Here is a 13,384-nt window from a genome sequence, read left to right as displayed (position 1 = left end):
CGTTGTGAAAATGTGACTGGGCGGCAGTACTTTACACTGGGTTGTCCTTCCTTGGTGATGTCGTCAGTCCTTTTATCCCCTTAGTGTAACAATTGCGCAGAATGCCTAAACCAGCGGCCAGATGCAGACATGTTTAAGTCTGCCAAAAATAGACGGCATGGCTACCAGATGAAGTCGATAAGACGCGGTAGCAGTTCTGAGGGGTCGATTCCGGGCAAGTTGAACGAAGACGGGAAGATGGTAGCAGTGTCAGTACATCGGGTTAAGGAACCACCGACAGGGTTCCTTGACGAACCACCCTAGCTGAGAAGAGCTGTGGCATCTCTAGTTGCCCCGTGCTCCAGCTGAGCTTGCTCCCCAACACTAGCACGTGGAGAACGGTACCACAGTCTACCGAGCTGGAGCAACCGGCGTAACCCCCCTAACTCCACGAGGCCATCTGGCCAACTCTTTTTTCTGCGCGCCCCAACGTCATCACACTCCCTCATCACTGGTCCTCAGTCCACGTTGTGCAAAGAATATCCAGTCGGCCATGGTCTGTCTCTGATCACACGTGCACCCACCAGACGAAACCTCTACTTAAACCTCCGACCCGTCCCCATTCAATTGCAGGGACATCCCCACGCCAAGACCGCTCGCCCTCGCCAACATGGCTTCCCCCTTCGACACGGCGAAGCTCACCCTTGACTACCTCCCCTACGCCTGCGAGTTCGACCCTCAAGATGCGAACCGACTGGTCGTCGGCGGAGGCGGCGGCGCCAACAGGAGCGGCGTCGCGAACAAGATTGTGCGCCCAACCCCGTTTCCCCCCACCTCCCTTCGCAGCTTGCGACTAACATTTTGCGCAAAAAGACAGTAATCGATGCCTCGACGAAGGACGAGCTGCGCATCAGCGGCGAGGCCGACCTCAGCCGCAATGAGGACAGCGTAATGACCGTCGCCATCGGCCCCAAGAAGGGCAGGACCGGCTACGTCTACGCCGGCATCAACTCGAGCCCCGCAGACGTCGAGAAGGGCAAGAACGAGCACCTCCGCGTTTTCGGCGTCGAGCAGAGCAAGGCGCGCCTTTCAGCGGGTGCTAATACCCCCAACGTTACCGTCGCCGAGCTCTCCCGCAACACCCTCTTCTCCCATTCCGAGGTCGACAAGGATGCCTACCAGCGAGTCCTCCGCCTCTCGGCACCATTTGGCGACAAGCCGCAGCTCGGCGCCGTCGCGACCGGCCTGGCCAAGGAGTCGCAGATCGCGCTGTTCGAGGTCTCGCCCACGGCAGCAACGGCGCCGAAACTGAGGGGTAGACTGGGGGTTTCGAGGGAGCCCATGGACCTGGACGTGATCCAGACTGGAGAAGACGAGTACCAAGTCGCCTACTGCGACGAGCGGGAACTGTTCGTCATCAACGTCACGAAGACCGAAATCGACGGTCCCCACCCTGCCTTCACCATCAAGGAAGACGGCGCCGGTATCTGGCCCACCTTCCGATCGATTCGCTACCTGTCGTCGGGCTTCATCATGGCAGCCGCCAATATCCCCAAGAAGGCTGGTGCAGTTTGCCTGGGAATTCGTTTACCGACGAAGGAGGGCGAGAACGGACGGCTGGCAGCGTCTGCCAAACTGCCTCGTTCAGTCCCGCAAGCGACCACTCTTGCCGTGCGGAACCTCAGCCCGCCTTCGGCGCCCGACGCCAAGGTCACCAACGCGCAGTTTCTCGTTGCCGTGGCCGGCCAGGACCGCTCCATATCCCTCTTCACGCTCGAGCACAAGGCGTACTCGTCGATTGAGCTGCTGGTTGACTTCGATATTCTTACGACGCTGAAGGAGGTCCACCCTCTGCAGATCACAAACGTCGCACTCTCCGTCTTCACGCCGCCCAAGACCACCGCTCGCCCCCAGTACGTCAAGCTCGCCAGCATTTCGATGAAGAACACCGTCGTTGTGCACTCGATACTCCTCAAGAAGTTCACGGACAGGGAGGCCCCTATCCGCAAGGGCGGTCCGCCTCGCCCTCAGCGGTATGCCGTTGCTCTGAAGCCCCGCAAATTCACGAAGTCGACAATCACCATTACCACCTTCGTGGTCCTCCTCTTGGCCGTCTTCCTTCAGCTCGGCCTCGAGTCCGTCGGCGTCGTACGCCCCATCATCCTGCCCCAGCGCGGCGTCGCCATTGCCAATGTGCCAAACGAGTTCCTTTCGTCGCTCATTGGTGAAGTCCACGCTCTGCAGGGAGACCCGATCGTCATTCGCGAGGACGTCATCAGCCCCACTCACATCGAGGAAGACCCGGTTCCCAGGTTCCAGGCCGCCGTACACGACGAGGAGGTGTACGGGCCTGCGGTGAGCTGGGAGGACCTGGCGCCGCAGCAGAAGAAGCTTTGGAAGGAGAAGCTGTCCAAGGCGGGGCACTGGACGCAGAACATGGGCGAGAGCGTCTTCAAGGGCATCTTGTTTGGGGAGTTGGCTGGTGCTGTCGGACGCGCGGTGGGAGGTTGATCGGAGGGCACGGTGCATATTTTTTCAAGTTGTTCACAGACATGTCATTGATAGACTTGCCTTATTGCGGGCATCTACGATTTTAATCACGAACTTGTACGATTTATAGGAAACACGATGCTTCGGCTTTCGATGAGAGGGACTCGTAGGCAGGTAGTCTCGTACCTGAAGCGATGGGCATCCACCGGTGAGCCTCGTATGCTCGAAGACCTGACAAAGTGAGGCTTTACCACGACGATTGGGTTGGTTTTGTGAATAAGGGGGGGGCCATGGCAAAAAGAATTCATGCCGAGGGGGCAAAATTATCGGTGGGAACAACATGTGCTCCTGGTGAGGATCGAACTCACGACCTGTGCATAGCTTAATGGCTGACTAAGTTATAAGAACACCGCTCTGGACCCCTGAGCTACAGGAGCGCTAGTTGGTTTGCGACGCATTTTTGGGTTTAATAATGTTAGCCACACCTTCCTGCCCCAACGCAGCTCGCTCCCGCCGCACAGTGTGGGGCAGGGCAGGTGTGAGCCACGGTGAGCTCACCGAGCCTTACAGATCCGTGCTTTCGGCCACGAACCAACGGAGATGGCGAGCAGGCGGGGTGTAGTGTTGGCCGAGGAAACCATCAGCTCATTCTAGGGGGCGACACTCCGGGGTTTTATCAAATTACCTCGCTGAAATTGGAAGCGCGCAAGCAGACGGAGACGGCGGGGATTAATCGGAACCCAGGTGCTTCCCACGGCTTGTAACAGGAGCGGTGTAGCACAAGAATAGGTAGTCGTGTTAGTCCGTCGGGCTAAGGAACCGCCGACAGGGTTCGGAGCCTCTCTTACAAGACGGGAACCATCGTGCCTGTACAACTGCGCCATATAATTAGTCTACTTTCTATTCGTTTTGACTCCCACCCTCCCCCTGTCCTTACACGTACTTCTCCTGATTCATTCATGCATCAGGATCCAGCCATGGTGTTGGATGATACGTAGCAAGATGTTCAATACGAGTCGGGCTTGGATGACAAGAGAAGGGCGAAAAAGAGGGTGGACGAATAGAACCCGCGAGTACGCGGTTTAGCCTTTACTGTAATGTATTGCCTTTGATAAACGTTAATCTCGAACATGAAGAATAACCTTTGTCTAGTTCTATATTCTCTTCGTTGGCTGTAAGTAGAGCTTAAAGTTATGGCTTAGCCCCCCTGATCCTGGTCCTGTCATGTGTCATATTATTTGTACGTCTGTCTGGCCCCGTCAAAGGGAACTTAGTATCCATCCATGAGCTATACACAGCTATTTCTCATTGCGTGCTCCAGCCTGCAAAAGTTGATGATCAATGCAGCCCAGCCGCGTCCCTGTAACATGGCTGCATCCCAAGAATATGTGATCAGCAGGAAAGCTGGGCAACAGGGCGCCGGCTCGCTCAAGGCTCGTCAGCCGGGGGCGTCGCAACCCGAAGAGGATGAAACTTGTACGCTGCTAGGCTTTCCAACAGTCCTACTAGTGCGCATTTTACCTACCTCCTCCTTCCCTCCCAACTTGAGATGTAGCGATGCAATCGTTTCTATTCCCGAGGCCCTGGATCTGTCGCCTGCATCCCGCAAATGTAGACACTCGATCTCCTTGCTCAGCCCCCAGCCCCTAAGAACGCCCTCGATGGCACTGGAACCCATTGACTGCTCCTCTTACTTCCGCAGTCCTCGCCAGAGAGAAAAAGGAGGAAGAAAAGGAAAATTAACTGGCGCAACGTGCTCCGGCTATTCTACCCACCCCAATCCCCAAAACCCTTCACATATCCATCTCCATTGCTGAAAAAGGGTCTGGCCCTTGCCCAGGTCGAAGTATGACTCGGTGGTATCACTGCTCAGTCAAGGGGGAGACTGTTGGTATCACAGGGTACCCGTACGGGTGGGGAAAGTAACATAGTAAATTCAAAGCTAGGAAAGTTGGAAGCAGCAGCAGTAGCGAAGATATCGCCGCTGGGAGCTCGGAGGTGAAATCTCCGGGTTCCGCTGGCACGGTCGGTTGCCGGCTGCTACTGACCGCCTGCCCGTATTCTGGCTGGGTAATCCAACAGAGACAAAAATATGTTCCCACCAGATCAGGAGGGGAAGCACTACTATCTTTACAGAATGGCACGGACTGGGAGGAGAAAAACAAGCAATCCGTACTATTAGACTGCGCTGTACTTGAACTTTCTTCTTTTTCTTCTTTCCTTCTCCTCAAAGACGAGAATCGCAGTTATATCATACACAGCTCCCCGCTTCGTCATCAAAACCCCCTCAATTTGGTTCTCGCGACTCCGGGGCCCGCAGCCCGCCCCGCCAACTCAGTTGCTCGTCATGTTGACATGCACCGCCTTGATGTTGCAGTAGCCCGACAGCCCGGCCTCCCCCAGCTCTCTCCCGATGCCGCTCTGCTTCACCCCGCCGAACGGCACCCGGAAGTCCGAGTCGTTGCTGCTGTTGACCCACACCATGCCCGCCTCGACCTCCCTCGCGACGCGGTGCGCCCTCGCCAGGTCCCGCGTGAACACGGCCGCGCCCAGCCCGTACGTCGTGTCGTTGGCCATGGCTAGCGCCTCCTCCTCAGTCCGGAATCTCACCACTGCCGCGCAGGGGCCGAAGATCTCCTCGCGGTAGACGCGCATCGACGTCGTCACGTCCGTGAAGACGGTCGGCTGCACGAAGAAGCCCCGCCCCGAGGGCTGCGGTGCCGGCGCGCCGCCCATGGCGATCATGGCGCCCTCATCCCTCGCCGACTGGACGTAAGAGAGCACGTGGTCGTACTGCGCCCGGGTGATCTGCGGGCCCTGGAATGTGGCCTCGTCAAAGGGGTCGCCGACGACCGAGATGTCGCGGACGGCGGCGGCGAACTTTTCGAGGAACGGCTCGTAGACGGCCTCGTGGACAAGGATGCGCGAGGTCGCCGTGCACACCTGGCCCTGGTTGCTCATGATGCCCTCGTGGGACCACCTGGCGGCCTGGTCCAGGTCGGCGTCTTCGAAGACGATGAGGGGCGACTTGCCGCCGGTCTCAAGGGTGATGTTCTTCAGATTGCCGGCGGCGAGCTTCATGATTTCCTTGCCCGTAGCCGTGCTGCCGGTGAAGGCAACCTTGTCGACGCCCGCGTGGCCCGCCAGGGCGGCGCCGGTGTCGCGGCCGTGGCCGTTGATCACATTCACTACGCCTGGGGGGAAGCCGGCCTCCTTGATGAGCTTGGCGACGTACAGCATCGACAGCGGCGTCTGCTCAGCCAGCTTCAAGACGACGGTGTTGCCGCAGCAGAGGGCGGGGCCCAGCTTCCAGGCGGCCATGTCCAGGGGGTAGTTCCACGGGATGATCTGGGCGCACACCCCGAGAGGCTCCTTGATCGTGTACGCCAGCTTGTCCGGGCCGACGTCAATCGTCTGACCATGGTTCTTGTCAGCGTAGCCAGCGTAGTAGCGGATAACCTCAGAAAAGTGCGGCACGTCGAAGTCGCGACAGACAGAGTAGGGCTTGCCGTTGTCGAGGGTCTCGATAGTGGCCAGGGTCTTCAGGTTGGCGTCGACGAGGTCGGCAAGCTTCATCATCAGGTGGCCGCGCTCCGTGCCGGAGATGCGCTTCCACGAGGGGTGATTGAGGGCGGCACGCGCGGCCGCGACGGCCGTGTCCACGTCGTCGTGCGTGGCGGCATACACGGAGCAAATGTCCTCTTCATTGCTGCGACGTCGGGTCAGCAGGGCAATTCGTGACGGGATAGAAAAGGCCCTACAAGGGATTTACGGTGGTCAATGTCCTGCCGTCGGAGCTCTGGACGAACTCATTGTCGATGAAGAGGCCGAGGGGCTGGGACCAAGTCCGGCCGTTCGGGGCCGTGAGCTCCGCGGCCGTCCAGCGGCGGGGCGACGTCGCGAATGCGCGATTGGCAGACGGTGGTGTGCCGGCAAAGGTGTGCGGCCGCGTCCGGTACAATGGCCGGGCACCCCTAACTAGGACTGGCGATGTTGGACGGCGGATTAAGCGGGCAACCACAGAGCGCAAAGAGGCAGACATGATTTACGAGAACGAGAGCGGGACGACGGGGTGAGGTCGTCTGCGGCTGCCGTATCGTGCCGGGTTGGGTAACACGGTGCGGGGTAGTTGGGCCAAGATCCCGATGGTACCTGATCTTGTGCGCCCCTCTTTTTTTCTTTCTTTTTCTCTTTTTACCGCCGCCACGGTTCCGGGGCCGGTTGCTCTGCCTTGGGTTTCGCTAGTTGGTTGGGTCGTATTCGTCGACCGGCGTCGATTTGCAGTACTTTTCGGTGAAGATGCAAAAGTAGGTCAAGGCAATCCCCGTAGCTTGTCGGGGGCGCCGGAGGGCGGCTTGGGTGGCCCGGGACCAAAAAGCAAAATCTAAAGAGACAGGGGCACCCCTCCCAAAGACAGAAGACAGGCAGTTTTGAACCGGTACAAGAGAGAGGGACGTGCCACGACCAGGAATAAGTACCTCTACTTCAGAACAACCCCCTCGGCAGGAAAGGAAAGCTGAAGGGGGGAGGGAAAAAAAGAGGCAGTCAGCGAACGCAACCCGGGTCCGTGATTTTTTGTCGTCCGAGCAAAGGGAGCAAGGGGAACGAAAAAGATGCATTGGGCGCATCCTTGCCGCACTCCCCTCCCCGCCCTTTCTAGCTCGCAAAGTGGCGCAGGTTGCCTAAGAAGAATGTCTTGGCCCAGCGCGACCTCCAAAAGCAGGCTCAAAACCTGGCGCAAATCACCTGCCAGGCGGGCCGACGAGGACTGCAGCCACGGGAGAGCTATGCCAAGCCTTGCGGCTGCGATGTCTTGCCGTCCAGGGCCTCCCAGGACCAAGTTGGGCTTGCACTCGCATCCTTTCGTCACTGGCCACGTCGGTTTCGCAGGCTTTAGCTGCCACGGCCCGCCCGTCTCTTTCGGACCTCTCAATCAATGCTCCTCGTGTGCTTTAGGCTATAAGAGGGCCAAGAAAGTAAGCTTGACAAAACACATCCAGGAATAGTAGCAAAGGGGAGAAACCCCAAACTCAATCGATCAATTGCAAACCAGATTGCGGTCAGTCCGGGGAGGGGCACCGTCCATCTATCTGCTTGGGTCGACATAGAACCGTTGAGGCGTGCTGCTGCACGGTACGGCGACAAGCTAGGACCGCCGACGATGGACAGCAAAAGCTTCCAGAAGTGCAGTCCGAGAAGGTGAACCGTGGAGAGGGAAGAGGGGGTGAAAGGGCTGAGAGATGGCAGAAAACGACTTTTCCGTGTAATGCCAAAATATGGGAACACCCCCCCCTCCTTCTCCCCCTCCCCGAAAATAACCCTAAAAAGGGAAAATGTCAACGTCGCCGGGGACGTAGGGGAAATGCCCGGAACACCCACCATCTGTGCACTGTCGTCGGGGATCGTAAAAACGCTCCCCTACAGCAGCAGACTACCTCTTCTAGCCGTTTTAGGTCGACGTTTTATTTTATTTGGGGGGGGGGGGGGGTTGTTCTCCTTCCTGGGGGGGGGTTTTTAGAAAAGAAGAAAAGAAAGAAAGAGAAAATTAGGGGAGAAAAAAAGTAAGAAAAAAGGGTGACGAAAAGGAACGACGACGCATCATCAAGGGAACCGCTCGATTTAGCAAGACAATGTGCTCGCCTGCGTCTTGATACGGATCGAAGCTGTTGTTGCTGTTGCTGCTGCTGCTGCCATGCGCCTGCAACACGAGCCTGCAGCTTGCAGCTTGCCTTGGACCGCGGCCCCGCCCGGTGCAGCAACGGGAACGCGCGCTCTACGGGAATAGGAAAGTGGAGGCTGCCTGCCGTTTCCCGTTTCCCGTTTCCTGGCTCCCGTCTCCCGCCCACCTCTCCTATCCGCTTTTTCCCGTCCATCTCTCCCGTCTCTCAGTGCCTCCTTCCGTCTGTCTTTCGGTCCCTAAACCGTAACACATCCACGTCCCAGCACACCCCCCCCTCTCCTCTTCCCCCCCAAATGCTACCTTAGTTAGGTACGTACTTTGGCTCGATGAGGTCATTGCTTGATTGGGCAACACTCTTCCCACCACGCAGAGAACGCCCAAAGACAGCCGATAGCGACAGCTGACTCAAGCCACTCATGGAAGGGGAGAATAACGGTCAAGAAAGAAGCAACCAAAACAGGTTTGGCTGGCTTAACCAGCCCATCTAACCACAAGTCAATATGTGTGTGCGTACGTTGCCCCCTCCTTTCCCTTCACTTTGCTCCCGCCCAAACCCTCGTTTTGCCAGGCCAAGTCTGCCCAGGGGTCGGCGACGTCGTAGAATATCCGTCGGCTAGCGCGACAAAATTCCGACGCGGCCTTCGGGGCGCCGAGTTGGCGGGACTGCCTCTCCTTCCTGTCCCTTGGCCCCTGGCCCCCAAAAACGAGGTAGCAGTAGCAGGGTATGGGTGACGTGGCGACGCCGCCAAGTAGTGAGCTCGCAACTCTGTCAAGGGAGTGAGACATGCAGACGTTGCCCATCCTTTCGCCCTGATTAACGAGCTGGGCAACCGCTAGGAACAAGTTGGGATGCCTTAATATGGCATGGACCGACCGGTCGATCACGGCAGGTCGATGATGGATGGATGACTTGCATTGTGGCATAAGCTGACTTGCCCAGCAGAACGGCCATTCATCAGTGCCTCGCATCGTCCGGTCCCTGGTTAAGCTAGCTAGCAACACCCCCTCCCTCCCTCCCTCCGCCTCACTGTTCCTTTCGAACCCCCACGCCATGGGGCTGCGCCATATTCTTGTCGTTGCTCTCGGAAAACTAAGCCAGGATTGTGCCCCGAGCTCGCCTTGTCAACTCAAACATCAATTTGTTATTGTCTTTCTCTTATCCAACGACGCACGACTGTCTAGTACTGTTTGGACCTAGCACAGTTTCGCAGCCGACCACCTGTTTCCTCGCATCCGCCTCTGGCTTGTTCCGTGCTCTTCTTCAAAGCCATCGCTCCAAGCCTCTGGCATGGATCACACAGCGTGGAAAAGCTCCCACCGCAATCAAACAGCTGTCGTATCCCACCCAACTTGCCGACAGTCTGGCATCTGGCAAGCAGCGTGTAAAATCAGCGCGGGAAAAAAGGAAACAAACGTCTGCGATTGTCGATGCCTGGATAGGGGCTGGGCCCCCTTCCCCCAGACTCCCATATATCATCACCGTGTTTTAAAACGACCGGTCTTGCATGCTCAAACAAAATCGGGACAAGCCATGATCCAATGCAGTGGGAAAGTTGATTTGGTTGGACCAAGTCCGAGAGGGCTAGTCGCCCCTTTCTTGTGTACTGTTACTGTTCTTATCAAATCCCCCTTGCCAGTCGGCAAACTCCTTTGATATACCCATGAGAAGGAAACGTCCTTGTCGGTCGCCCAACTATGCGATTCTTTGAAATAACCATGAACCCAATGTCCATTTTGAAGCCGCCACCTCCTATTATAAATCTGTAGCCATACGATGCGAACGGGTCGAAACAGTGAAACGAAGTGGGTATAAACTTGGTAAGGAATGTCGAAGAATGCGTCAATGTTCCAGGCTAAAGCAAAAGTCTTGCTGTCGTACTCAAATCAGCGCTGCCCGCCTTCATGACTATGATGCCCGTGGTGGCCCCCGGGCGGTGGACCACCGGTCCTGCTTGCAAAGCCTGTTTCGTGGGGAACACGAGTGTAGCTGGGATAAAAGGGGCCAGCAGCTGTGACGCCTGGGCCCTGGTCCGACCCAGGACCCCCGAAGGGACCCTCCATGGCCCGAAGAGGAGGCAACCTCTCTCCGCCCGGCGCCGTTGACGGCGGGCGCTGCGGCATCATGCTATAAGCGGGAGCCTGCATGGGCGGCAAGTTTCCTGCTTGCGATATTGGAGTGCCATAAGACGGTGCCGAATACTCGGGAGTCGCCGCTGAATCGGTTCTTCGCCGTCTTGTCGGTCGTTCCACGGATGATGCCTCGCTCGATGCGTAACCCTGCTGTTGGGATTGATGGGGCAACATGGGCGCTTGTCCCAGAGGGCTGGTATCTGCCATGGATCCTCCGCTTCTCGACGACGTCGGGCTCGGAGGACCATTCGCCAGGTCGCTGAGTGGGGTTCGTAGAACCACGTCTCTTAAACGGTTTCGCTCGTCCCTATAAAAGTCTCTGTCTTGAGCCATGTCCCGCAGTCGGGATTCCAAATCGCGATTTCTCTGCTCCAGCTTTTGCAGACTGGCCATCGCCTCTTGGTCCCTCTCCTTCTTCCTCTGCCTGAACCGGGCGGATGCTCCGGCATTTCGTTGCCGCTTCTCGTCGGCTTGCTTGGAGGCCTGATGAACGTCCACAGGTATGAGAATACCGCCTTCTTCTCCTGGAAGCTGGACAACCATCCCGCCTTCTGCCTTGGCCACATCAGACCGCAGGCTTTGGTATAACGATGTCCCGGCGCCCGGAGTCGACCAAACAGGCCCACCAGGCGACTGTGGCGGGAAGTTGGAACCGGGAGGCAACATTGCTGGGTGGGGCTGACCCTGATAATCGGGTGCTCTGCCGTGAGGATCTCGTGACATGGGAGGCAGCTGTGGCCGCTCGGGATTTCCAGTTGGCATGTGGCCAATCATAGGCTGGGACATGGACCGCGGCGGCGTCGTGAGCGGCCCCATTGCCGAAGATGAATGGCCAAGGGGTTGCGGCCCAGAGAAAGGTATGCCGGGTGCTGAGCGACGAGGTTCCACATAACTATCATCGCCAGGGAACGGTCGTTTGGCTCGCGGCGCCGTAGGGGGTAGGAAAGGAGTGTGTTGTGGTTCTGAACCTCTTGCGTTCGCCTGGCTCATGCTAGCGGCCCTTGTCTCTCTAGGACTTAGCATTTGCCTCGGATGGCCCATGGTTGGAAAAGGGAATCCGCTCTTGGGCGAGTTGTGGTCTGATGGTGTATGGCCCAAAGGCGTTGTTGCTGGGTAGCCAGCTGGCGTGACGGGCTGGGACCCTGGAGGACCCTGGCCTTGGAACGGGTATTGGCGATCGTACTGCCTCGGAGGCATGCCGTACGGCGAAGTCTGATTGTCAGTTGCTCTAGGTTGTGATGACTCGCCCGTGGGGCCTCCCGGTTGCGCCTCCGATGGGTTGATCAACCCTCTTATGCCCAACGACCGCGGACCAAAAGGCTGTCTTTCGCCGGAGGCAATGGTGGGAGAGGTGCCAGCATCCTGGGACGTTTGGCCCGAGACGCTATGTCGAGCTAAAGGACTCCGCTGAAAACTGAATGGGGCGCGAGGCGGCGACTGCGATGGTGGTCGAGAAGTAGTGTGAGGTGCAGGTCCCCTCTGTGACATCGAGACCTGATCCCCTACACTCTCCCGGCCTTGAGGGCCCGTACATTGACCGCCCTGGCCAGTACTTGAAGAAGAAGGATAGTCCGGGTTCGGGACGGATGCTGGCTGCTCGGATGCTTGTGCGTCTTCGGCCCCAGAATATCGGGATGCAGCCAAAGGGCTCGCCTGTGTGCTGTCGCCCTCTTTAGCCTCACGGCTACGTTGAGGGTGCTGTCCAGAAAACCGGACACCTGCTGAGATCGCCAGATTGTCGGCTTTGGGTGGGACTAACTGGGTCGAAGCCAACAGTCCCAAGATTCTAGAGCTCAAGGGCAGGTCAGGAAGTAAGATGGAGGGGTGTTCGCCAACGGCTATGACGAGAGCCGTTCTGTCACTGTCAGTTGCGAGATCGCAGAGCCGGCAACAGATGGGATGTGCTGTAGGTAGATTGGAGTTGGTCGGCGGTGACTAACGGTATTGGCGCCTGCGGTGGATTTAGATACAGCTCTGAGGTGGCGTTGGGCTAATTCCTTTTCGCCGAAAGGGGGCTTGTGTCGTCCCGGATGTGGAATTACCCAGGTTTTGATGTCGGTAGGAAGTTGTTACAATGTAGGAAAGCTTGGGTTGCCGCGGAGAGGCCGTGTAGGAAGATGGTTGTTGGCGGAGGCTGGTGCTGATTGTCGGGATTAGATGCGTTGATGAGTGGAATAAGATGCAGCCGAACGGACCACTCAAGACGCTGGAACCCATTCCAGAACGATGAGTGGCCGAGGTGAACCTCAGGCACTGGGATGTGACTTACTATAGTTGGGGAGAGAAGATGGGCCGGTTTTGTACAAGCTTCCACGAAAGGTCGTCTTCCTTACTTCGCCAGACGAGATTTGTCCCCGATTGTTAGCCGGCCTGCTCGAGATATACGTAGTTGTTCCAGAGCCAGAGCCCAAGTAACGCCCAGCAGCCACAGCAACAGTTCGTTAGGCCCCGATGTTGAAGTAGCGAAGTCGGCCGAGCTCCTTCCTGTCGAGTGCAATGTCGAAAGCTTGACTGGGTGCCGTGACCAGAAGAGATACCGATAAGAACAAGAAGGCAAGGTTGAAGACAGTGTGGTTAGGAATCTCGCAGGTGGTCTATTGTTTCGATGTAACTGTTGACCATTACACGACCAAGACTAGCAGACAAGGACGGGAGGAGCCAGGTCTATTTGATTTTTTTTCTGACCTGCCCTAGCGTAGTTCCCCCATGGCGGCATAGCGTTCTTATCGAGCCCTGGTAACTTGCTGGGGAACCGACGAGCTTAAGGTGCATGGGGGTGTGTGGTGGTGGAGGAGGAGAATGGAGGATGAACGGCGACTGGGATACGGATACAGGTTGTACACTAGCTGTTGGGTTGTGGAAGTGTCCTGGCCGGGGTGCATGGGATCAAGGGAACGAACACCAGGGGGTCGCCCCATTCTCGGCGCCAGAAGGTGCTCAGACACTGACAGGGCTTAGTCGACCGGTGGGCTCTCGTCCGGGTTCAGAGGTAAGTAACGGTACAAGTGCCACTCTGACACAACGGTACCGACTTTCGCGTTGTCTTGCTTGCGTGCCTTGGCTTTGACTGGGACCTTGACCTTGGGTGGTTTGCCTTTTTCTTTT

The 13,384-nt window shown here is 57.4% G+C and overlaps 3 protein-coding genes across 3 annotated transcripts; 1 reads left to right on the top strand and 2 right to left on the bottom strand.

The window, feature by feature from the left end:
* Positions 1–649: 649 nt before the first annotated feature.
* On the top strand, positions 650–2,490 carry EsH8_IV_001084 (Sar family guanine nucleotide exchange factor SEC12; the record flags this gene model as incomplete). Its single annotated transcript, XM_083265974.1, has 2 exons — positions 650–787; positions 853–2,490. 2 exons carry the CDS (start codon positions 650–652, stop codon positions 2,488–2,490), a joined length of 1,776 nt encoding a protein of 591 aa, XP_083124869.1.
* Positions 2,491–4,803: 2,313 nt separating this feature from the next.
* Positions 4,804–6,511, bottom strand: EsH8_IV_001083 (uncharacterized protein; the record flags this gene model as incomplete). The annotated part of the gene is made up of 2 exons (XM_083265973.1): positions 4,804–6,178; positions 6,231–6,511. 2 exons carry the CDS (start codon positions 6,509–6,511, stop codon positions 4,804–4,806), a joined length of 1,656 nt encoding a protein of 551 aa, XP_083124868.1.
* Positions 6,512–10,033: 3,522 nt separating this feature from the next.
* EsH8_IV_001082 (bZIP transcription factor) lies at positions 10,034–11,767 on the bottom strand (the record flags this gene model as incomplete). Its single annotated transcript, XM_083265972.1, has 1 exon — positions 10,034–11,767. One exon carries the CDS (start codon positions 11,765–11,767, stop codon positions 10,034–10,036), a length of 1,734 nt encoding a protein of 577 aa, XP_083124867.1.
* Positions 11,768–13,384: the final 1,617 nt, after the last annotated feature.

Source organism: Colletotrichum jinshuiense, chromosome 4 (assembly GCF_051148585.1).
Source record: "Colletotrichum jinshuiense chromosome 4, complete sequence".
NCBI classification, from domain to species: domain Eukaryota; kingdom Fungi; phylum Ascomycota; class Sordariomycetes; order Glomerellales; family Glomerellaceae; genus Colletotrichum; species Colletotrichum jinshuiense.
This window is presented reverse-complemented; position numbering and strand designations above follow the sequence as displayed.